We start from the raw sequence: 24,240 nt of genomic DNA on the forward strand, positions 1-24,240 counted from the left end.
ATCTTAGAGCTCTGGAAGAAAAGCCAGCTATTTTTTAAAAATATTTATCAATTGCTTTTGGTATTATTGTTTGTGTCTAATTTTTGTTATTTATTAGAATTAGATTTTTTTGGTAAGAGTTATAAATCAACTATTTTTTAGCATTTCAGGGTTTCAGCTGGATACGAATTGCATGTATTGAAATATTCCTACAGGAATTTGGATGTTTCAGTGAAACAGTTCCATCAAGTTCCAACAGTTCTACTCAGTTGCACAGAATATTCCCAACAATTTTAAATTACACTCCCTTTGTAAAACTGATTTCCAAATTTCTGCTTGTCTAGCAAGAGCAGCAGTCAAAGTATTTTTTCTGCAAATAACAGAAACTGTAAATGATTGGATTTCTGATGTTGTAGAGTGAGGCACAATTTTGCTGAAAAGATCAATGACCAGAAATATGTAGGAAAATCATGGTCTCAGGTGCTCTGAAAAGCACGTGGTTCACTCAGTATTTTGGAAAGAAGTAGAAATTTTTATTTTTAATTACTCAAATTTATAGAAAAAGTCATTCTACAATTTAGGAAGATTGCTAGTTGGAAGAAACAAATTTTTTGTTTGTGATAAGCTTGTTGTCAGTTCACTTTTCAAGTTAGAGTCTAACCTGGTAAGGCTTTTTCACATTAGGGTCTCATGACAACATCAGGGGTTAAACAGTCAATAATGAAATTTTGCAGCTTTTCTTAAAAGCTGCTCAGTAGCAACCGAATGATTTGGAGTGACTAAAGTGAGGCGGAGACGCAGTAAATTGTGAGCATAGGAAGATGGAACCCCAGAGGAGCAATGTGCAGACTGTGCTGTTGCAGCGGCTCCTCTCCGCAGCGCTGCACGGCTGCTCTGGGTTCAGGGGGTTCCGGCTGTGCCTCCAGCCAGCCCTTGGGATGGGTTGGGTTTTGGATGTGCTGTGGCTGCAGCGTTGCTGGGATTGTTTCCCTTCAGGGGCCGGGTGCTGAGGTGGCTCCTGTCCTCCACCCTCTGTGGCCTTTGGGGCAGGTGTTGTCCCATTCCTGGCTGGAGTTGCCTGCAGTGTGGGGCAGGAGCAGAGCCCGTGTTTGGGGTCTCAGACCCTCGTGCCTGGAGGGCTCAATGATCCTGTGGGCTCCCTGCTGTTTTCTAGACTTCTTTTCCCTGGCTTTTGATGAAAGCATGATCCTGAGCATGATCAGCTTGGAGCAGCAGGGAGACACCAACCAGTCCTTTTTGTTTTCTGTGTGTTTGGCCTAGTTATGGGTGTGTGAGTTGTTCAGCAGGGAAAGCATTCCCAGCCAACAAACACAATAGATTTCCTTCTCTTGCTCCCAGTTTTTTTCAAACCCAGTAGGGATAGAGAATACCTGATTTTTGTTTTGACCAGGTAGCCAAGAGTGACTGAAAAGACAGCAGCAGCTCACTAATCATCTTATTTGGGGAATTTAAATGGAAATGCTGTTCCCAGTAACTATTTTTCAAGACAGCATCAAGTGAAGGGAAGAATTCCCTCTAATATTGTTTCAATTGTTCTTTTGGAGTCAGATAACTTGAGAACGTTCAAAATAGGTAAATTATTACAACTGAGGTAAAGTACCTGAGCACTGAATCAGCTTTTTCCTTTCTGTGTTTCTCACAGTGTCCTTCACATATGGGTCATTCCTCTCTCTTCATTTGGCAGATAAAAACACGGCACAGGGAAGGGCTGATGGGACAGAGAAATGAGTTTAATTAGTTTGAATCCCAGCCTACTGTCCTCACTAAAGCAGCTCTTCAGGAATTAACTGATCAAAAAAGAATTCAGATTTGTGGCTTAAATAGACATACTCTAATATGATGAAATAATGTACCTTCTCTATTTTAGTACTTGTAGTGTATCAGCCACTTTTACCCTGCTGGGAATTAATACACGTGCATGTTGGTTCTGTAACAGATTGGATTTCATGAATTTAATCCATGGAAATGAGCCAGATATGTACGGAAAATGATGGCTTCCCTAGCAAGTCATGGATGAGATGAAAGAACAGCAGATATTTCTAAAACATGGGGATTGTTTCCTCGTGTATCATCTGTCTCTATGTAATTCTGAACCAATTGCTGCTGTTTTTTGGTCAGTGTGTGTCCCTAAGGGTACTGTCCCCTGGGCAAGCTGCGTTCCCTGTGCTTTTGCACTTTAGCTTTGTCTGTGCACGTGCATTGGGCAGATCTCAGTGCCAGCTTTCTGGAACGTTCTCTGTGAAACGAATGCCTTTTCCAATGTTCTTGCAGCATCTGTGAAAGTGCTGAAGAGCATGTGTGAGAACTTCTACAAGTATGCCAAACCCAAGAAGATCCGGGTGTGCGTGGGGACGTGGAACGTCAACGGGGGGAAGCAGTTCCGCAGCATTGCCTTCAGAAATCAAACCCTCACTGACTGGCTGCTGGACGCCCCCAAGCTGGCTGGGATCCATGAATTCCAAGGTAGCGTCCGTGTTCTGCCATTACTTTTACTGCAAAGATCTGATTTTTGTACAGAGATCACAAACACAGAAACGGCAATCACAGAACTGTAGAACTGTGTGGGGAGGGACGGTAAAGATGCAGCTCCACCCCCTGCCAGAGAAACACCTTGCACGATCTGCATTTATTTATAAGCTTCTTTGAGACAACTGGAATTTTACAGAATCCCACACTGGTTTGTGTTGGAAGGGACCTTAAAATTCACCCAGTGCCACCTGTGCCATGGGCAGGGACACATTGCACTGTCCCAGGCTGCTCCAAACCCCATGCAGCCTGGCCTTGGACACTGCCAGGGGTCCCGGGGCAGCTGCTCTGGGCACCCTGTGCCAGGGCCTGCCCACCCTCACAGGGAGGAATTTCTTTCCAAGGAAGGATTATTTTTCCTTAAAATGAATATATGTATGAGTATATATAGATAGATGAGGTCTTGATTGTTGAGTTAATTAGAAACAAGAAATAACTCTTTCCCTATTTACCTCAAGATCACAAAAACAAACCTGTGGACATATTTGCCATTGGATTTGAAGAAATGGTGGAGTTAAATGCAGGAAACATTGTGAACGCCAGGTAGGTGATCCAATCCACACACTTGTTTTGCTGATAATCACATTTTTCTAGTCATATGTTATTTGACATTGTGGTTTCTCCAGTGCTTGCAGTGCTCTTCAGTTGCTGTGTCTGGTATTGCTGTTAACAGCAAGTCCTGTGAACATCTTTCCCAAAGCATGTGTTGTTGGAGTGCTGTTATGTGCCATGTTGTGATCTGTACAAAGGAAGGTTTCCTTCCATACTGTTAGTTTGCACTGCCATTCCATGTATTGCATGGATGCATTACTGTGGAGTTGGCATTTTTCACTCCTAGCAGACTAGGGTCATGTAAATACGTTTTTCCCAGTGGTGGCTGTTACCAGAGATATCCAGTGTTTGTAGTCCTGGGACCATATTCCCTGCGTCCATTGTTTTCTCTGCCTGCTTGGCGTGTTTGCTGGTGTTAGGGAAGGTTTAACTCATTGGGAAGAGCACATGCAGCCTATGGTACTGTAGCCTTTGTGCAGGGCTTTGTCTGTTGGGCACCAGGTGTCGGCTTGTAACCCCTCATTTCACCCTTTGTGTAGTTAATGCTCTTTGCAGGCCTGATATTTTTCATATTTTCCTGTTTTTCTTGATCTAAGACTGTGCCACCTGTTTTCCAGTATTGACTGAGCTCTAGGCTAGGAGTGACTCTCTAAAACAATCCTTAGGTTTTCCCCCTGTAGTCTTGGTGTGTAAATACAGCAAAGCTAGCCATGGCTCCTACAGTTGTCCGTGGTGTTGGGAACAGTGAGGCAGTGTGTGTAGAGACTGAATTGCTAACAATGATGCCATGACAGCCTCGAGCTTGTGTCTCTGCTGGGAGGCATCTGAGCACCATTCCTAGCTTGGCTTTGGTTCTCTGCCTCAAGGTTTGCTTCAGGTCCTTGGATGTAGCTCAGCTCAGTCACCAGCTCAAACCTGCTCGCTTTGGTTCATTCCCAACCTGGTGTTTTTAATCTCCCTGCCAGCACCACGAACCAGAAGCTCTGGGCTGCAGAGCTGCAGAAGACCATCTCCAGGGATTACAAGTACGTGCTGCTGGCCTCAGAGCAGCTGGTGGGCGTCTGCCTCTTCGTGTTCATCAGGCCCCAGCACGCTCCCTTTATCAGGTCAGTGAGCCTGGGTCACCCTCAGCGTGCCTTGTGTTGGGAGATAACCCCCAAACCTCCTCAGAGCGGTGCGGGGCTCTGGGAGAGCTGTTCCCCTTCTGCTGAAGTAGCTCTTAAGGTTCTTTTCTCAAATGCCCAGAGAGCACTGGTTGCCCAGAGAGCTTGGAAAGCTGAGGTTGTATCTTGGCAATGCTCGGTGACTGCTGGGACTTTGTAAAACCAGCCTGTGGCTGGGAGAACAGTGTGTCTGTCACACTCAGAGTCAGCTGTGCCAGCTCCTGGAAGGTTTAACAGCTGTTCCACTGCTGCAGGGATGTTGCTGTGGATACTGTCAAGACTGGCATGGGAGGAGCCACGGGGAACAAGGGGGCCGTGGCCATTCGGATGCTGTTCCACACCTCCAGCCTTTGCTTTGTGTGCAGTCACTTTGCTGCTGGCCAGTCCCAGGTCAAGGAGAGAAATGAAGACTTTGTAGAGATTTCTCGCAAGCTTGGCTTTCCAATGGTAAGTGCTGTGTTCAAATTCCATAACAAATGCAAAGTGAAACCCTTGGAGCCCCAGCAGTGTCATCCCAAAGCTCCATTTGCATTTTCCCCTTTCCCCAGTTTCCTGTGGAAATCAGATTTCCTTGGGTTAGACATCTCAGAGATAACTGAGCTCCCACAATGTTTATTAAAACAGAACACTGCAGAAAGAACAGACCTTGCCATGATGGAACATTAGTTCACTTGCATTTGGAATCAGGGACTAGGTGTAGGAAAGAGACCTTACAGATCCCTGACATGCAGTAGAACTTTAGGCGGGAAGGTAGGCACAGGAAACAATCACCTATGAGGAAAAATCCCTGCAAAACAGCCCTGTTCTCAGCACGCAGGAATTATTCCATGCCGTGTTCTCATTATCAAATCGCCAAGTTGAAACGGTTATCAGTGCAACAAAATGCTTCTTTGAGACTTATAGCTGTTTTAAGTTTTGCCATCAAACTTAAATTTGTGAATTTCTGTGGCACTGGGCAGGAGTCTTACATCTTATTTTACAGGGTTTTTATTTTCTAAATTTGTCCCCACTGTCATGTCACAGTTTTCCTAGCAAGTATCCAACAGTTTCCTAAATGCTGTTGTTTCAATCTGCCAGTGTATCTGCTTGGTTTTACTGATGGGCAGTGGAAAAATCAAAACAAAGGGGGAAGTAAAAGTTGTCACTCTAAAATCTGGGCTTTGTTTAAAGTAATAAAGCCCTGATGTCCCTCTCTAGTGATGAAAATGAGATGGAACTGAAAAGTCTTCAATTAAATGTGAATGGTAAAGCTCTGGATTTGCAGTTTGTCAGGAGACCGTGTCACGGAGTCCCAGGGAGTGTTTTGTTCTCCTCTGTCACAGGCAGCAGCCATCACCTTTGAGCAGGCTTCTGAAACAGGAGGGAGGAAGATGAAGAGTTTTAGAATCCAATTCACTTGAGTCGTGTTGCTTTAGAAATGGGAACTCCATAGGAAATGTCAATTCTCTTGTGTTCCATATGTTAACACCACACTGTTGATCATGTTGTTGTAACCATAGGGACACTGAATACTAGGGTGTGTTTCAGTTGTCTTCATCACCCAGAAATGATCCATATTTCACAGCAAAAAAACTGAGTTTCTGAACCTGGAAGCAGTAAATGTGTCACTCATTGCTTTACTTGCAGTGTGTGCTGCTGTTTTGCAGGGAAGGATGCTCTTCTCCCATGACTACATTTTTTGGTGTGGGGACTTCAATTATCGAATAGATCTGCCCAATGAGGAGGTGAAGGAGCTGATCCGACAGCAGAACTGGGATCCCCTCATAGCAGGAGACCAGCTCATCAACCAGAAAAACTCTGGGCAGGTGTGTTCAAACGTCACCGACTTGAGAATACTTCCTTTTATAACTGGTTTTAGCAATTGCTCTGATGCTCCTGTAAATCTGTATCCTCAGCCTGGAGTTTGCTAATTACAATATTTTTCTTTTGTGAGATGTAACTATTCAAGAAGAATAATTATAATGTGATGTTACTCTGTAGTTAAATTGTAATAGGCCTAATGCTGTTACTGTTGGGAAAAGGACTAGTCCAAATGGTAGCTTTATTTGCAAAGAAAACACAGAATAACCAAGTGTGAAGAAAGCTACATTTTTTACATTTGTTGGGTTTCTTGTTCCCTCTCTGCAGCTCTGTGTGGGAAGGCTGGACATGGTAAAAAGAGAGACAATCCTCAATTGTTGGTCCTGTCTGCTCACTAGCACTTGGATCACAAGCAGTGCTTTTGCTGATTTAGAGTTTGCTGATTTCCCTTCCATTTGTGCGGGCATCTTGTGCACCAGAACAGGAGGCAAAACACTGGATTTTTTTACTCACTCAGTTGTTGGTTTAACAGCTGTTGGCTAGAGAAAGCAAGGTGTACATTCACACGGTCAGACAGCACTGTCTGTTTGTCACGTTGTCTGTCAAGTGGATCAAAACATGATGTGTAGAGGTTGTGGAGACACCTCCAGCACTTAGAGAGCTGGACAAATCTATGGCAACCGCCAGAACATGCAACTGCCAGGAAAGGACTCCTGGCTGGGGAGCAGGAGCAGCATTCCCTGTTGGGCTGATATCCCGTGGTTTGGGAACTGCCAGAACATGGGAAGGACTCCTGGCTGGGGAGCAGGAGCAGCATTCCCTGTTGGGCTGATATCCCGTGGTTTGGGAACTGCCAGAACATGGGAAGGACTCCTGGCTGGGGAGCAGGAGCAGCATTCCCTGTTGGGCTGATATCCCGTGGTTTGGGAACTGCCAGAACATGGGAAGGACTCCTGGCTGGGGAGCAGGAGCAGCATTCCCTGTTGGGCTGATATCCCGTGGTTTGGGAACTGCCAGAACATGGGAAGGACTCCTGGCTGGGGAGCAGGAGCAGCATTCCCTGTTGGGCTGATATCCCGTGGTTTGGGAACTGCTGGCTGAGTACCAGCTCTGTCCCTGCTGGGGCAGGTTCACATCTGTTCCTGCTGCTCAGGAAAGGTGTTAACACAGCAGCTTGCTCCATTAAAGTAGGTTAGAAAACAATTACTGAAACCAAATTAATTGTCTCAGAAGTTGTGAAGCTTCCAGCATTCTGACACTGATCTTCTGACATTGACTTTTAAGGTGACTGGATTTCAAATTGTATTTCCAGCAAGAGAAGCAGGTCAGCCTGCCACTCGGTGCAGATTTGACTGTAAGATCCAAGTTAGATTTCTATTTTACACATTTCTGAAGTGAAGGAAAGATGCCCATAGAAGATGGAACTCAAGAATAGAGCGGACTGAATTAGCTAAAGGGTTTTATTTTGTGTCCCGCTTAAACACTTAATGAGTGAGAAGCTCACTTGGAGTAGATTGAATGTATTAAGGACTCTTCTTGGGTTTTTTTTGGGTTTTTTTTGTAATCTACTTATTTGATGGGGCAACTTGTGTCAGCTTTTTCCTGGAAGAATTTGGATGGCACCCTGAGCAACCTGGTCTGGTGAATGGCATCCTTGCTCATGGCAAGGGCTTGGAACTGGATGATCTTTAGGGTCCCTTCCCACCCCAACCAGTGTGTGTCTGTGAATTTATGGGAGAATTTGGCACGTTCAGATAGATATAAACCATAAAATGTGCGCCTGAATTCCCCACTTTTGCTGACCCAGGAACCAATAAGCAGCAGAATAAAGTGCTGTGTTACAGCATCAGTGTTCTGGGTGACCTCCAGTCGGTCATGACGTTGAAGGAACAGTAGGTCATTCCTAACCCTCGGCTTCAAGATATAACTGCTGGCATACTTGTGTTCATTGGTGATTGTCTGGGTCACTGGTTAGTCATAGTGTCAAATGTGTGTAGTCACAGCGTCAAATGTTTTCAGTAGACAAAATGTGGAGAGGAATCCGTTTTAACAAGTAGCAGGTTTTTAAATTGTGTTTTCAGGTGTTTATACAGGTTGTCATTGTTAGCATAGAGAACTCTGGTTGGTTTCAGCTGTTTCCCTTGTGTTGGTACAGATTTTCAGGGGATTTCTGGAAGGGAAGATCAATTTTGCCCCCACGTACAAGTATGACCTGTTCTCCGATGACTATGACACCAGTGAGAAGTGCCGCACGCCGGCGTGGACGGACCGCATCCTCTGGAGGAGGAGGAAATGGCCCTTTGACCGATCAGGTTTGAGGCTTTCCTTCAGCTGTCTGCAATGTTCTTTACGTGACTCAGAGGATCCATTTAGTGATGCTCACAATGCCAGTGATGCCGAGCTGCTGTTCCTGGCTTGGTAGGATACAGCACACTGGTAACAGACCTTCAGTGAACACAGTGAGGCTGACAGAAAGGGCCGTGAATCCCATCCCACTCACTGACATCTGAGGAGTGGAAAAGGAGCTTTGAGCAGGGGGCTTGCTATAAGACACTCTATTTGGATTTACGTCCTGTGTTTTCTCTTTATGATTAGCACGCCCTTGCAATCACTGTGTTTTTCCTCCTTTGTCATTGCTGGTTGCAGCTGAAGACCTGGATCTCCTGAATGCCAGTTTCCACAGTGACACTAATGTCCCTTACACATGGAACCCTGGCACTTTGCTTCACTACGGGAGAGCAGAGCTGAAAACATCTGACCACAGGTTCCAATTCCATTTCGTACACCACTCCCTGAGATTGAATGCCCATGCTGTGTGTTTTGTTGCTCAGATACTCTGCTGACAGGATTTTCTTGTCTGTTTTTTCTAAGGCCTGTGGTTGCACTGATTGACATTGACATATTTGAAATTGAAGCAGAAGAGAGACAGAAAGTGTACAAGGAGGTGATTGCAATGCAAGGTCCCCCTGATGGCACTGTGATGGTCTCCATCAGAAGTTCTTCAGCTGAAGAAAACTATTTTGATGATAACTTGATCGATGATCTTCTTCAAAAATTCGCAAGCTATGGCGAAGTTATACTTATAAGGTTAAAAAACTTCTTGCTTTTAATCTCTGCTTGTAGACTCATGGAAATGTTTGGGTTCAAAGGGATCATCCTGAATAAAGTTATTTCCTTAGGTAGGAAAAAACTTTTCAGGTATGATCTGTTTAATTTTTAGCATTTGAATTTCAACTTAAGTGTCTTTAGAATTCATTTCTGTGTGTCTCAGTTTTCAGACATGATTTTTCCAGATACTCTTATTCTTGAGAACTTTATACAAATGTTGTATTCTAGAATTAGGTTAATAGTTTTAAACTGAAAATAAGGATGTTGAATTTGCACTAGGCTAGCAATTGTACTGTGAAGTGTTGTGGTTATTGTTCCCAATGAACTTTGCAGGTTTGTGGAAGACAAGATGTGGGTAACATTTTTGGAAGGAAGCTCTGCTCTGAACGTTATGAATTTGAATGGTACTGAGGTAATGTAAAAATGACTGAATCTTTGTATAGCAAGAGAAAATCCAGCTTTTTAAAGTCTTCTTTAGGGGGTTGGATTTACTGTTTTTCCTTGATTCTTACAAGTTTTTTCTGTTCTGTACTAGACTTTTGCATCTTCGTTTTTTTCCTCTCAGCAGCGACATACCATATGTTGAGTTTCAAAAGCCATATAAAAGAAGTATCAAACCTCATTTCTCTAACAATATCCTCCTAAAAATAAATTAGGAGCTATTGAGATGCATATTCATCAAATGTTGGGTTTGGGGTCTTTTATGATTTAAAAAGCAGAGTTTAGTTCCTTGAATTAACCAGTTAAAAATCTTTATAGCCTGCAGTTATTAAAAATTTAGCACTTCTGTTCTACAAACTCTGAAAAGTGTCAAAATTTCAGCTTGCATTGACTTCTGTGGGGTCAGTATTTAATCCTTGTGAAAATTTAACTTCTGATGTTGAAATTTTGCCTAGTGTGTGGCTGTTAAGACTTGGGATGTGTGGTGTTTGCAGGTGGATCCCTGGGTCTGCTGAGATGTCACTGGCAGGTCAGACAGGAAAGGGGCTCTGGGTAGAATGTTACTTTACAGAATGAGGACCTGCTCTGTGCCGGCCTCGAAAAATTACTTCATTTATGTAGTATATAAGCAAGTCTCTCTTTCTTATAAATAATAGTGTCAAGTAAAAAAACCAGAAGCTTCCCATTTAACTGAGAAGAACCGTAGGAGACGAGTTGCTAGTTTTTCTACCAAAAAAAATTTAAATGGTTGTAATGAGGAGTTTAAGTTACATAAGTGTAGTTACCTACCAAAATGAAGTGAAAATCATAATTATTTCTGTTTAGTCACAGAAATTCCTATAACCTTATTAGTGATATTTTCAGTAGTTATTATTTTTTTTTCAAATCTAAAATGCTGAGCTTTAACATTCCTACTCTTAACAACTTCTGTTTTGTGCATACCTTTTTTGGCAATTCAGCTACAAGGAAGGATTATAAATATCAACTTGAAAAATCCAGATTGGATCAGAAGTTTGGAAGATGAAATGAATCTAGAGAAAATCAATATTGGGCTGCCTTCATCCACAAGCTCCACTTTGCTTTGTGAAGATGCTGAGGTTACTGCAGACTATGACATGGAAGGTTTGTTGAGATAAAGCATTCTTCACTTTGAAATGCTTACAGTCCTGAATGATGTGGTAATTTAATGCATATATAAATATATGTAATGCATATATAAATATATATCTAAAACAGATTAGAAATCACATTATTTCCAACAGTATCTTAACAATCTGCTTCACTCTTATCTACATTTAAATATATTCTAAGTATATTCTAAATTGACAGTTTACTTTTCTAAAGCACATTTATGTTGAGCCTTTTTTAAACACCGTTCCGCCTTTTGCAAGCTGAAGTTGTTACAAATAACAGGTACCTTGAAATCCCCTGCCCAGCCTTCTGAAGAGCAGTGAAGCTTGTCATATTGCAAACCAAGGAAATAACCTGTGAAGATAATTGTTTCTTAGATTAATCAACTTCACATTTGCCACACTGTTACAATTACCTTTAATATATATCTATAATATATATTAGACACTTGAAGTGTTTTCAGCTGGTTTGAATACATTTGTGTTCTTCATGTGTAATTTTGGGATGTGAGAATCACACTTTGGTTGCTGAGCTAACTCCTTGGAACCTGGGGGCTTTTCTTTCACAAGATCTCATTTTTATGTGCTTTTCTCCCCTGGGCTGTGTTCTGCAGGAGACATCGATGACTACAGCGCTGAAGTGGAAGAAATCCTTCCCCAGCACCTGCAGCCGACGTCGAGCTGCGGGCCGGGCGCGTCCCCGAGCTCCTCCCCGCGCTCCAGCCCCTGCCAGTCCCCGACGCTGCCCGAGGGCCCCGCGCTGCCGGCCAGGCCCAGCCGGGCCCCGGGGAGGCTTCCTGGGCCCCCGGTGTCCTCACAAGGTGGGTGCTGCACAGCCCTCGTGCTCTGAGGCTCCTGGGCCCTGTGTGCGCACACGGTGAGTACTGCACACTGGCACGGCCCAGTTCTGCTGCAGTGGGTCTGTAGGATCCTGGCTCACCCCAGTCGTGTCTCGGGATACGGCCCCTGACCGTCCCTACTCCTGTCAGCTCCAAGACAGAAATTGTAATCAGCACATTTGTAAATTGGGAGCACAATATGAAAACTTCTGTTTAAACACAGCCCTTTTTTAAATTATGAACATGTGAACACAGCGATGGTGCTTGGAGTGACTTGGTATTGAGTTTATTTGATTTGCTGAAATGCCTTGAGAATTCCCTTTGTAGAATTTTTTTCCAGAGAATTTACTTCACAGGTTAGAGTCAAAATCAAAATGTGGAACGCTGTAATTGGTAAGATTGTTCAGGATTTCATGGAAAAGGTAAATTCATTAAAACATATGAGGCAAAAGTTTTGATGTAGGGAATCTGCTTCTTTTCATCATTGGTTCATTCCTCTTGTTTTCCCTCTGTCAAGAACTTCTGTATTGTTATTTAGAGGAGCTTTGCCGTGTTTGGCATGTCCAAGATGTTAATTTGTGCCTTGTTTTCTGCCCTGTCCTCCAGCTGAGTTGCAGGCTGGTGCCCAGCAGAAGGAGCCTCCTGCACAGAGCCTGGAGCCCAAGCGCCCTCCGCCCCCTCGGCCCGTGGCGCCTCCTGCCCGCCCGGCTCCGCCGCAGCGGCCGCCCCCGCCCTCAGGTAACGGGGACCTTGTTCTGCTGACCATGGGGTGCCCACTGGGTGCCCACTGCTGCCCACTGGGTGCCCACTGCTGCCCACTGGGTGTCCATTGCTGGCCGTTGCCCGTCCGGCTCCTCCGCAGCGCTCGCCTCCCCGCTCAGGTACCTGGGGACCTTCCCAGCTGCTCAGGAACATTTATCTGCTTTCCAGTCTGTGAGAGGGACTGCAAAGTGAAAACCCAAACTGTGTGTTGCACTTTGGGCTCACTGGTTCTTTAATTGAAATGTTTAATTGGCACATTTAAAAGCAGTGGGAAATAACAGCATTTTTACCATTTAAATATTATTAGTGAATAAGTTGATAAAAACTTAGTTTCACAGTTTTAAAAATGTGAAATTTTACAGCTATGTTTACTGAACATCTTCATTTTTTGTAGCATCTGTTTTAAAGTAAAATTGAAATAGACTTGTGCATTCATTGATTCATTGCTATTCCTTTAGTTTTGGCATCAGTATATATGTGTTTTATCATGTCCAAGTTTTTAATGTGGAGTTCATTTGGATCATCTGACAATGTGAACAATTGAGCACTAAGAGAAACTGGATGTTCAGAAGCATTTGGGCTACATAGTTAATAACAAAGTGACCCTTGTGATTTTTAACTCTCATTTTTTTTCTTCCCTCCTACTACACTGACACTTTTCATTATTGCTGCATTCATTTCTTAAATACTGTCAGGCGGTAGGAGTCCTGCACCTGCTAGAAAGGAATTTGGAGGTAACGATTTTAATTGTTTTTTGATATGACCGCGTAGCAAAACTGCAGTGGGGACCTGTTGTGACAGTACTTATCGTGATGATTTCTGAAGGTGTGAAAATGGGCAAGTCTCAAAGTTCCAGAACTGGATAATTCATGAATGTCACTGCCATTTCTTTCTTCCCCCTCTGAACTATGTTTCACTTTCTGGTGAAGTAATATTTCTCCAGAAGTTGGTATTTTAAGGTCAGAGATGAAGGTCGTTCCAGATTTCTATTACTTTGTCCTGGGTGAGCACATCCAGCTAACTTTGCTGTGAAGTGCTTCTCAAAGTAGGCTTTGTCCTTCTCTGGCCCACATTTGCTGTCCTGCTTGGACTTCAATCAGCTCATCAATACATGAGGGAGGGTGAGAAGTGCTAGTGGCAATTCCAGGCACTGCCCCTCAGTTGGTAGGAGACATTTTTGACAAAATGCTTCCAAAGTTTGCAGTAATCTCAGAAAATACGTGAACTATTTTATATAGTCTGTAACTATCAGGTAACTTTGGTGTCAGGCAAAAATGTACTTGGCTCTGAAATACTGGTGAGACAAGGAAGGTTTCATGCCCAACGTGGAATATTTCAGCTGAGTTAAAATGCAGAAGCTTTAGGAAGCCGTTGATAGACCACATTGAACATAGGTGAGATTTAATTCGTTGTTCTCCAGTCCTGTGTGGTTTTCTGTGCACTGACACAATCCTGTTTGCCTGGTTTGTCTCAATTGTGCAAAGACTACTCAGTTGTCTTCTTTTATCACCTTTCCCAACACAGCTTTCCATAGAGTTGTAACTTGCATAAAACTTGCTTTTTATGCAATCATTTGAGACGCTAGTATATTTTTTCATATGTTATTAGAACCAGAAGCTCTTCACTTTTTTCTGCTCTCCATTTTCCACTCATGGTGTACATGTGTAAGCACAAAGAGCGATTTTCATGGGTACCTGAGCTCAGCTCCAAGCAAGTTAGCCCAGGGCTGGAACCAAAATCAGTGTCCTTATGGGTGACTGTAGTGGGGAAAGGGCACCTGTTTCTCTTCCCTAGGAGCAAGGCTCTGGAAGCTCTGTGGAATATCCCTGTGTAGTGTCTAAGTGGCTCAGACTTTGGGTTTAGACTTCCATAGCACATGCCAAGAGACATTGATCATGTCTTTTAAATGTTGCCTTATAAATAAACTTTTTTTCCTCACATATTTTGACCTTTTTTCCCCCAAGTGCTTCAGTCCCTTCATTGCCCATGGCACTTTTTCTAATGCCTCAGTATGCTTTGAAGATGAGAGAAGGTTTTGGGCATCTAAGTGTTTTATTTTAGTCCTATTTTATATCAGAAGTAACTCAGAGTTCAGGTGAACAAGGCTCTGCGCTCATTGCAGGGCTTTACAAAGTGGAGACCTTTTGTATGCTAATACAAAAAAAATTCACTGAGGATCCTACAAGTTCCAGTTGTTTATAGTTAAAAATTAAAATGTTGCCCTCTGTTAACCCAGTGTTTTTGTAATACATTACAGATTAAATTTTCAGAGAACATTAAAAACTATAAAGGCTGCTAATTGTCAATTGACATTAATAAATAACATTTGTGGAGTTTTTTCCTTTAATACTGTTAGACAGTTTTCCTGATTGTTGCAGCCAAGGCTTTTATAATTGGTTTAAAATATTTTTTATTGTCCCTAAGATTGAAATATTCCCGTGCTGCCCTTTGTGATAGCATTATCACAGCACAATAATTTTGCTTTCCCGCTATTGAGGAGAACTATGAGTCAGTGAAATGAGTACTAGGAGTAAGTGGAATGTCAGGTGTTTACCCTCTGTGCTGTTTCTGCCCCTTGTATGAACGTTGGTTACCTTGCCCAATCTTCATGCCAGAGATCTTGCTCCCTGTGCCTGGTGCTCTGATGCAGAAACGCGTGCCCGTGTCCCCCTGCTGCTGGGAGGAGCTGCCTTTGGTCCTCGTCCTGCATGGAACAAGAGCAGAGGGATGCTGTCAGGCAGTGCCCTGCTCCTGTGCAGCCCCACTGCTGCTCCTCTCACAGTGTTAGTTGTTCGTGGTCAGAATTGTGGTGAGAACTGGCAGAGCCTGGCTCTCAGCCAGAGCAGATAACACGTGCTGGGGCTGAGCATCTTTGAAGCAGATCTTCAGCCAAAGCAGAGATCCAGCATCTCTGGAGCCAGTCCCATTTCAGCCCCATGTGCAGCCTTCACTCTGCCCACTGTGTGACTGACAGAGCTCACAGATCACAGGGAGCTCCTGGGCACATCTCGCACTGGTGAGAGAGCAGCAGGCTGTGTCACAGCTGAGGGATTTAGCAGCAGGCTGTGTCACAGCTAGGAGATGCCTTCAGTATTTCCATCATGGCTGTGTCCTGCCCTGTTTTTGCCATAGTTTTAGGAACCCAGTGCATGCTTGATGATATTGCAGAAATGAAGTTATTCAGCGTGGTTATGCATGATTGAAAACCTTTTCTCTCAATTTGAGCTGTTACACCAATGGGTGCAGCTGTCCCAAGTGCACAGTGCTGTGTAGAGGCAGCTCAGTAATGCAGCTCTTCAGGATACGCTGCGTTATGTGAGGTGGGAGGTATTGCTTTATCCCGTTTCCTGTTCAGTGCTCCATGGCACAAACAGACTGCTCGGTGTTCTGAATGGCAGGGATCAGGCTTGGTTCTGCAGGGTGACAGTGCTGTGCTCATTCATTCCCCAGCGTTTGAGCACAGCTCTGTGCTCTGCTCTGTTCAAGACTGGCATGGCAGATCACACGGGATGGCCAAAGGTTTGTGTAGAGTGAACATTCTGAAGGAATCAAATTCAACTATAATGTAAAATTGAAATAACAGATATTACTAAACATGATTGTACTTGATGGTTTGTAATTCACACCAGTCTGGTCCCCCATGCTGCTACAAAGAGTTATTTCCTACAGGTGACTGCAGTCTATCCACACCAGAGCTAAGTTGTGTAAACACTTGTGGCAGTGTTCTTTCTGCTTTTTCTTTCTCAATCTACTGCTTTTCTTATGCTATGTACAGCTTCTCTTCTTTCTCTGAAAAGGTCTTGGAGCTCCTCCCAGTCCTGGGGTAGCTAGGAGAGAAGTAGAAGGTAACACAACAATTTTTGTGTTCTAGAAATGGATTTCTGATTTAACATCTGAATAATATTATTGCTCTTGTGACACTAAAGGTGGTTTCATTAACGCATTTATTGTGTAGGATCTTTGTTCTTTTATTTAGCATAGCTTTCACCCAGCCAGGCTGCTTCCTGCTTTTCAGTGGTGGTGGGGATTGTTACAGAAGGCATTTATGAAAAGCTCAGTGAAAACGTAGAGAGCTCTGATCAAGAATGCCTTTAAGGCTGACCCTCAGAGGAAGCTGTAGCTGCTGGTCATCAGAGTGACCATTGCACCTGTAACTAAATCAGGAATCCAGGGAGCCTGACTTTTCATAAAGGACCATGAGTGTTTGTATATTCTGGGAAGAGAGGCTTCAATTTCAAAAATTTGGTCTATAATTTTATGTTTTGCCTCTTTTTAAAGAGCACAGTGTAGATGTTTTGATTCTGATAGCCAGCTGTGTGTAACACACAGTTCTGAGGAGCATTTCTCTTGCACCTTTCTGCTGGAGTACATGGGATTATTGTGGATGGGTCCTGCTTTAGCCATGCCTGCAGAGTCATGGGCTGGGGTTTCTTCCTTGTCTCTCAGGAACGTGTCCTTCACAGCAAATAGCAATGCAAGTCCTGATAGAGTCACTGGCAGCGTTTCCTCCAGGATGCTGCCATTAATTTTGGCTGCATTGCTGGTTCATTTTTCTAAATTGGCAAAACCACTCTATGTGTAGAATATTTGTGGTGGGAAGGCCCCTTTGGTGATTATCTACTCCAGCTTTGTGCTCCAAGGAGGGTGAACTGGCACCAGGTTGCTCAGGGTGGGAGCTGCTTCCCTGAGAACAGCCCCAGAAACCCGTTCTGACTGGTTCCAGGGCGGGCTGATAGCTGGAAGCTGATTTGATAAACTGGGTGATGCACCACAGAGTTCCTTCCACTGACTGCCACTGGTGTGGTGACTTTGCCTTCCTGGGGAATAAGCAGCAGAAACTCAAGCCAGAGTCCCAAACCTCCCTGCCTGTTAGAAATGTGGAATTGTCTGAAGTAAAGGTGTTTTTGTAATCTCTTGCCCTGCCCAGTTGGCATGTTGCATCTGAAGGTTGCCCTCAGTGTGGCTGTGGTGAAGCTGGGGCTCTGACACATTTATCCCATGAACAGAGTGGGGTCAGGAACTGTCCATCGGCTCTTTGGTTTAACCCCTGCTGGTAGAACATCAGCAGAATATTCCAGAAAACACAACAGCTTCCATCCGACGCCATTGAGAACACTGGGGACCTGTACTAGTGGTGTCTTTAGCTTGCAACAAATAGGATGTGATTTAAATTATCTGTTATAAAAAGGGTCAAATGACTTGGTGTGTGCCGTGGGATGGGAGTGTGTTACTGACAGTGGGTGGATATGTTATAGATTTTGAAAAAGTCACTGCTATCTCCTTGCTTCTATTCCCAGTAGCAGTAATGTAACATCGCCCTCTAATCCCCATTTGTGGCTTATCTAACACAGACAATCTGTTTGTTTTCCTTGCTGCAAAGCACAAAAAAGCCCTGGAACACAAAGAAAAGATACCTTAGGTAATAGACACGTGCTTTGTACTAACTATTATACAGACAGACGTCGATTTTGCAGTGAGTGCTCAGTCAGTGATCTCTGCTCTCTGTTCCAGCTCGGACTCAGCCTCCACCCTCGGCGGGTACAGCCAGACCGGTAGGTGTGGTTTTAATGTTTGGAGATCGTTGTCCTGCTCAGTGTCTGCTCTTTGTTACATCCACGTTTCTGTTAGTCACAGCACACGAAAGAAATCTACAGAGTTAATGATCTCAACAATTTTTGTCTGTTGACTGAAAATACTGTGGCTTGAGGGGAAGCCACCATGTGTGTTCAGACTGGATGGGACTGGATTGTTTTGCGCTCTGCAATCACACAATAGGCTCCCAAATACACATTTGACATCTCCTTTCAAATAACTGCAAGGTTACTGTTTTTATTCTATGTCCTTACTGATTTGGTGTGATAAAATGCATTATCTTCTGCACTGAAACATAAATTGTGCCAGCAGTTAATTGTTGACAGGCCATTAATGGTTACTGTGCAATTGAGATCTTCTGATGTACCTCGTTTTAAAGACTAATTTTCATAAGAGTCTTCATGTAAAAATGAAACCTTCAGCTCTTTCAGCAGATATTAGTACTGTGTTTCATTCCTTTGTTTGTGGAACTGAGCTGAAGGAGGGAAGGAAGGGATTTATGGGCATTCAGGTGCTTCACCCCACACAGGAAACCAAGAGATGAAATCTATCTGCCTAGTTTATTCTCAACAGAAGCAAGTAGGAGCCTTATGGGAGGGAAAAGGAAAGTGTTTGAATAGCTACAGGTGTTCTTAAAGAGTTACTGAGTAATGGGGCTGTCTGTTGATAATTCTGCGACTTTGCAGCATATTCCAATATTGGAACTAATGAAAACTGCTGTTGAAAGTCTCCCTTGAAGCAAATTGTACAGATTCATTTTTCTCAAAGAGATTGATTCTCACAGTGAACCATTCATGATCTTGGCTCTTTTTATTTTTTATTCTTCTGGAAATGTAAAATGGCCTCTTCTAAAATTTGGGCAAAGAAAAAGTGGTATATATAGGCAAGAATGTATTCGTTTTTCACTGTGTGGTTGCCTTTGTCTCAGGTGATGGTTGGATTTCATCTCAGGGATTTCAGGACCAGGGACAATAGCTACAGTGGGTGCTGCTTCCCACTGAGGGATCCTGAGAGCTGCTTTACACTTTCTTTCTCTTCTGTTCCTTTTTGGTATATTTTTATTTTTAAAAATACATTTTGGTGTACAATCCAATCATCCTCCTGCCTACTATCAGAATATTGAAAGAAATAACAAAATGCATCTTGGCAATCTCAGATCAGATAGGAGATTGGGGAATTCAGACAGGAATTTGAGGTCAGGTGGCTGAAAGAGTTCAGGACGTTGGTCAGTGGACCCAGCCAAGCATAAGCAATCACGTGATACAAAGCCAGGGACATAGCTAGTAAAACTAAGATCAAGATTTAGACTATTTTTTATAGTATTCGCTTGTTTCTAATAAATTTTTGTGTAGAGTTGTGCAATGAAATTTGCTCTGAAAACCATTTCTAGCATGTCCTCTGGTACACAACATTTTACAGGAAACAAGTCTTACAAACTTGTCTCTCAGTCCTTTTCCCTTGATCTCTGGCATTTTTATCCCAGGGCCTTTTATTCAGCTTCCACTGTGTTGTTGGTAATTTACTGTTATAATTCTAATCTGGAATAGCCTCCTATGTGTCTTCAAATACTGATGTAGACTTTGAAATTTACATTCCCAGCACATTAACTTCTATTCCATCAGCCTCAGGCAGACTTCAGCCTTCAGATGACACAGGATGTGTTTCATTAATACTGTTTGACGAGAAACAGACCTCCAAATAAAGTAGTTGCTCTTGTTGGTTTTGTTGCTTACAATTCGTGGACTTAGGTAAATTATCTTATTAAGACTATCAAACTAATAACTGTTTCTAGCATTGTTGCACAGGTAAGCATTTATATAAAGTTGAAAAGCATTGTAAAAATCCTTTGCTTTGAATTGAACCATCATAATGTTTTGAAAATATGTTCTTTGTTCTTGCATGTGCATAAAAAAAATCAGTTGAGCAGCTGTTATAAAAGAATTTGTTGCTCACAGAATCCTGGTTATTCTGTGAAAGAATGATGATTATTCTGAATCATTTAGCAGTAGGTGACTGCAGCTCCAGAGCTGCACTAAAACCCTTTCTTTTGCCACCTTCGCTGTCAGACCGTTCCCCCCCGAGCTGGAGTTATCAGTGCCCCACAAAGCCACGTCCGTCCCTCGGGGGCACGCGCGGCACCGGAGGCGCAGCCCAAGGCAGCGGAACCGCCACGGGGTGAGTTAAACGCAAATGTCCCGTTCAGCCAAGTGCTACAGTCTGGTTTGAATGCTTTCTTCTCAACAGATGTCTCCACTTTTCACTGGGAATAAGATTCTTGGATGGAATAGCGTTTGGCACTTTGTGTTAGGCACCCACAAGTATTGCATTTTTGGATGCTAATCTCAAGATCACCCATAGATTCTGTGGTATCAGAGAAACTGTGCAAAGATTGCAGGGTTTGGTCTGAGCACCCTGGTCTGTCAGTCTGGCCGTTGATCACCAGAGGCTCTATGCATTTTTAGTTCTGTGATCATAAGATGTGGAACAGCATTCATGTCTGACTCTCAAAACAACTTCCTAAACTTACAGTTTAAAAAAACCCTTTATCCTTTTATGTATGAAAATACACATTTTATAATAGTGACTTCCAAAATACTGTTCAGTATAACTGAAGCTCGTTTTGGGGTGACATGGTTTGTGTTTTGTGTAAAACCACAGCATGGTTGGTGTTGGAAGGGACCTTGGAGATGAATTCCAAGCCCCTGCCTATGGCCAGGGCCACCTTCCACCAAGCTTCGTCTGCCCTGGCCTTGGACATTGCAGGGATCCAGGGGCAGCCACAGCTGCTCTGGGCGCCCTGTGCCAGGGCCTGCCCGCCCTCACAGGGAGGAATTCCTTCCCGATATCCCATCTAACCCTGCCCTCTGTCACTTAACCTTGAGTAGCAATTTTTACTGGAGGTGTGCCGAGTTTCTGATGGATTCCAGTCCCGCTGCCATGAGCAGCTGCTGTTGTCACAGCCCCTTCTCTGCAGTTGCCTCTGGTGCTTCCCCGTCCTGCCATCCCCAGTGCCGGTTACTGTTCCGTGCCGCGACAGTCAGTGCCGTGTCCTTGCAGGCTCGCCGCTGCTCCCTGAGCCCCTGAAGCCGCAGGCTGCGGGCCCTGCCCAGCCCAGCCCCGCTGTGCTGAGGCTGCAGGAGCCCCTGGTGCCCGTGGCAGCCCCGCAGAGCCTGGAGCCCCCGCAGCCGCCGCCGCGCAGCCGCTCCTCTCACAGTTTGCCTTCGGAGCCTGCTCCCTCCCAGCAGCACGTGAGTAAAGCCCTGCAGGGACCTCCTGTCGCTGCGTGAGCGAGCGCAGCTCGTGCTGGTGCTGCGGGCTTCTGAGCGCCCTCAAAGCGAGCGCCGAAACAAAAACAAGGGTCCAGAGATCGGATTCAGCGGTCCTGGGGCTCAAGGAGAGCAATAATGGCTTGTGTATTGTCCTTGAATAACTAACATCTTAAATACTAAACGTTGAATTTCGGATTTCTTGTGATAGCCTTACAGTTCATGGGCAGCTCAGTCTTAAAATGATGTTGTCATTTGGCAACTTTGTATGGTAAAGCTCTCGATCAAGGCAATCTGATTTGATAATGCTATGTGCATGACAAGCTGCACAGTAAGGCAGCACAGGTTTAAATTGTTACTGCATGGTGTGGTGCTTCATGTTGGTGATCACTCATAGAAGGGAGATGACATTGATAAGTAAATAAATAAGTCTAATCAATATATTAATAAATACTTGAGAGAAATAGAATTCTTCCCATTCCTCAGTGTCAATTAAAATACTTACCCACATAATGTGGAAATTTCATACGGTAACACTAATATTCTGTTTTCTCTGGGATTATTTAGACTGTTAGGATAAAAAACACCAACTTTTTCTAGGAAAAGCCATAGTTTCTTATTGCTGCTTAAAAATGCAGAAGCAGATTTTCAGTGCTGCTGAGGTTTCTTCTTTTGCCTGTATGTGAAGACCTTTTTTGCTACAGTAGTTAATGCCTATGTTGTACCACAGTGAAGCAGCCAAATTCAGTGCTCAGTGAGCTGATTTTTGAACTCAAACTGGAAAAATCTTTACATGCTTTTCCTTTGTTTCTCCTCAACCTCTTTCTTTGCCTGTGAACTCCCTTTCATTTTGGAAACTTAGACCAAAAAGTGCAGGTTTCTGAGTAAACGTCTTTAAAGAAGTGCAAGGTCTTTTGAGAAGTAGTGAATTCCATGCCATCCTTCTATGCAAATCTTGATTATGATTTTGGAGAAATGAAATCTATTCTTATAAAAATAATGACTGGTACAGTGTGAATATTCAGGAGTTTATACGATCTCCACACTGAAAAAGAGAATTAGTTACTGGAAATAGATCTTTATTGCAAAGAAGGGAGATTCTGGATTTCCACAGGAGGAGAGGCATTATGGGTTTTATCAGCTTGCAAAACTGTTTCTATAGATCAGGGATGATACTGACGCAGTTCCCAGAGTGAGAGCTGTGGGGTTTTCATGGTAATAGGTGACTACAATTAGACCATCCATGCTCAGGTTCCTGTAATTTGTCTCCAAAAAGTAGCATAATCAGCTGCACAATGGGTGTCTGTATGGAAATATCATTAGAATGGACTTGAGTTGGTTTTTTATGACTCCTAACGGTCGAGCTTACAGTAGAAGACAACAGAAATGGAAAATTTGGTGTAGTGTGTAGTAAACACTTGTGGTTTGTATTTAAAACTCAAAAAATGGCTTTGTGAAAACTTCTGAAAGTATTATTTTTAACGCGAGGTTGCTTTGTTACTTGGATTTTCTTGCTAATTTCCTTGCTCTGATATGTGTTTCTCTTTCACAAGCAGGAGCAACCGTCAGGGTAACAGGTATCTGACTATTTCCCAGTCTTGTTGTGGCTCCATCCATTTAGCAGCAGAGATGTATGAATGGTGTTTCATACATCTGCAGCCCATCCCGTTAAACACCTGTCTGCATCCATGGGTGACCGTCATACCATAGTGTGCTTTTTCCTTTCCTGGTGCATTGAGAATGACACTGCTGTTATTAAGGCCAGAAAGACTATTGTGTGTCATCATCTTTTGGTCAAACAGTGGGGCCTTTGCCTGTGTTGCTTAGGCACTGCTGAGCCTCCTGATCTCAGGCTGTTCAGGGAAAAACAGATGTGTGTTGGCAATAAATGTTCTCTTTGATGCACATAAATCCTGATGCTACTGCACTGCCACATGCTATTTCAGAATAAACCCCATATATCACATTTCTCAGGGAACAGAGACCTTGCTGTGACCCAGAGTAAAACAAACAGTTACCATTTTAAAAACACTTGGTTCCAGAATTACTCCAAGCAAGTTTTTACTTAGAATGAGGAGCAATTTGGATTCATGCTTTCTTTGGGATCTTGTACTTTCAAAGGCCACAGGACTTAACCAGCACCAGCTGGTGCCAGGCTGCATTAGATTTCTATTCCTTCTACAGTTCAATTTTTCGCATTTTTTCCTGAGTTACTCAGTGCCTTTGTTTTAATATTATTCTGCTAAAAACTTCAACTATAGACAGTCAATTCAGTTGTTTTGGTACATTAAATTTATCCGCTAATTTGTCATAAAATCTTTTTGTGACATTTGAACTCTTAGAAGCAGTTTTTACTTAAGCTTAACTCATTTGATAAGGGGAAGCTCCAAACTCTGTTCTGTCAGTGTGCATACTGAGCAAAGTAGATACTCCACCTTTTTGGACAGCTTGTACGAGGTAAAAAATACCTTGCATTGTTGTTTGAAGCAGTGTGTAAAACCAGGAATATTTTGGTTTTAAAAGCTGAGAAATTCTGTGGGGAAAACTGTCTTCTCCAAGGATAACTTGTTTTAATTAGCGATTGTCCCTTTTCGTGCCAAGAAGAAAGAGATGCTTACGGATGCCTGCCCTACGTAGCAATGTCTGACTGCACACACTAATAACACTCATGTTGCCTTTCATTGTGGTGCTTTAATGCTGCTTGTAACATCAGTATGGTAAACTCCAAACAGTGTAACCTGAGCTTTTCATTCCATAGCTGTGCTGGGCTCTCCCTTGCTTAGAATGCAGTGTCCCTCGCTTAGCATCCATTTCCTGAACATTTTCCCATGCCAAGTTCCCTTAGTGTTTGTTGCTGGGATTGGGGCCTGCAGGGAGTAGATTCCAGCTGCATTCCCCACCGAGGAGGGGGGAATGGTGTTTAACACCTCACAGGCTTTCCTTTAGACAGAGGGGGTTCAGGCTGCTGTTACAGCTCTAGTTATAACAAAACTGGGTTGAAGTTGGAGCTGGGGAGTGAGAAGGGGGCAGTGGGAATACCCTGGAGCCAGCTGCATGATTC

The 24,240-nt window shown here is 43.5% G+C and overlaps 1 protein-coding gene across 1 annotated transcript in view; it reads left to right on the forward strand.

The window, feature by feature from the left end:
* The window catches only part of SYNJ1 (synaptojanin 1), a 49,437-nt gene that overhangs the window by 23,055 nt on the left and 2,142 nt on the right, over window positions 1-24,240 (forward strand). Inside the window, exons 14-31 of the mRNA XM_058800586.1 lie at window positions 2,272-2,463; window positions 2,985-3,069; window positions 4,044-4,184; window positions 4,496-4,688; window positions 5,888-6,046; window positions 8,197-8,353; window positions 8,688-8,805; window positions 8,913-9,128; window positions 9,483-9,561; window positions 10,550-10,712; window positions 11,335-11,541; window positions 12,166-12,297; window positions 13,017-13,055; window positions 16,119-16,166; window positions 17,702-17,740; window positions 17,833-17,873; window positions 19,980-20,088; window positions 20,971-21,161. Coding sequence (XP_058656569.1) covers window positions 2,272-2,463; window positions 2,985-3,069; window positions 4,044-4,184; window positions 4,496-4,688; window positions 5,888-6,046; window positions 8,197-8,353; window positions 8,688-8,805; window positions 8,913-9,128; window positions 9,483-9,561; window positions 10,550-10,712; window positions 11,335-11,541; window positions 12,166-12,297; window positions 13,017-13,055; window positions 16,119-16,166; window positions 17,702-17,740; window positions 17,833-17,873; window positions 19,980-20,088; window positions 20,971-21,161 — 2,309 coding nt within the window. The remainder of the gene's footprint in view (window positions 1-2,271; window positions 2,464-2,984; window positions 3,070-4,043; window positions 4,185-4,495; window positions 4,689-5,887; window positions 6,047-8,196; window positions 8,354-8,687; window positions 8,806-8,912; window positions 9,129-9,482; window positions 9,562-10,549; window positions 10,713-11,334; window positions 11,542-12,165; window positions 12,298-13,016; window positions 13,056-16,118; window positions 16,167-17,701; window positions 17,741-17,832; window positions 17,874-19,979; window positions 20,089-20,970; window positions 21,162-24,240) is intronic.

This window comes from Ammospiza caudacuta, chromosome 2, assembly GCF_027887145.1.
Source record: "Ammospiza caudacuta isolate bAmmCau1 chromosome 2, bAmmCau1.pri, whole genome shotgun sequence".
Classification (NCBI taxonomy): Eukaryota; Metazoa; Chordata; class Aves; order Passeriformes; family Passerellidae; genus Ammospiza; species Ammospiza caudacuta.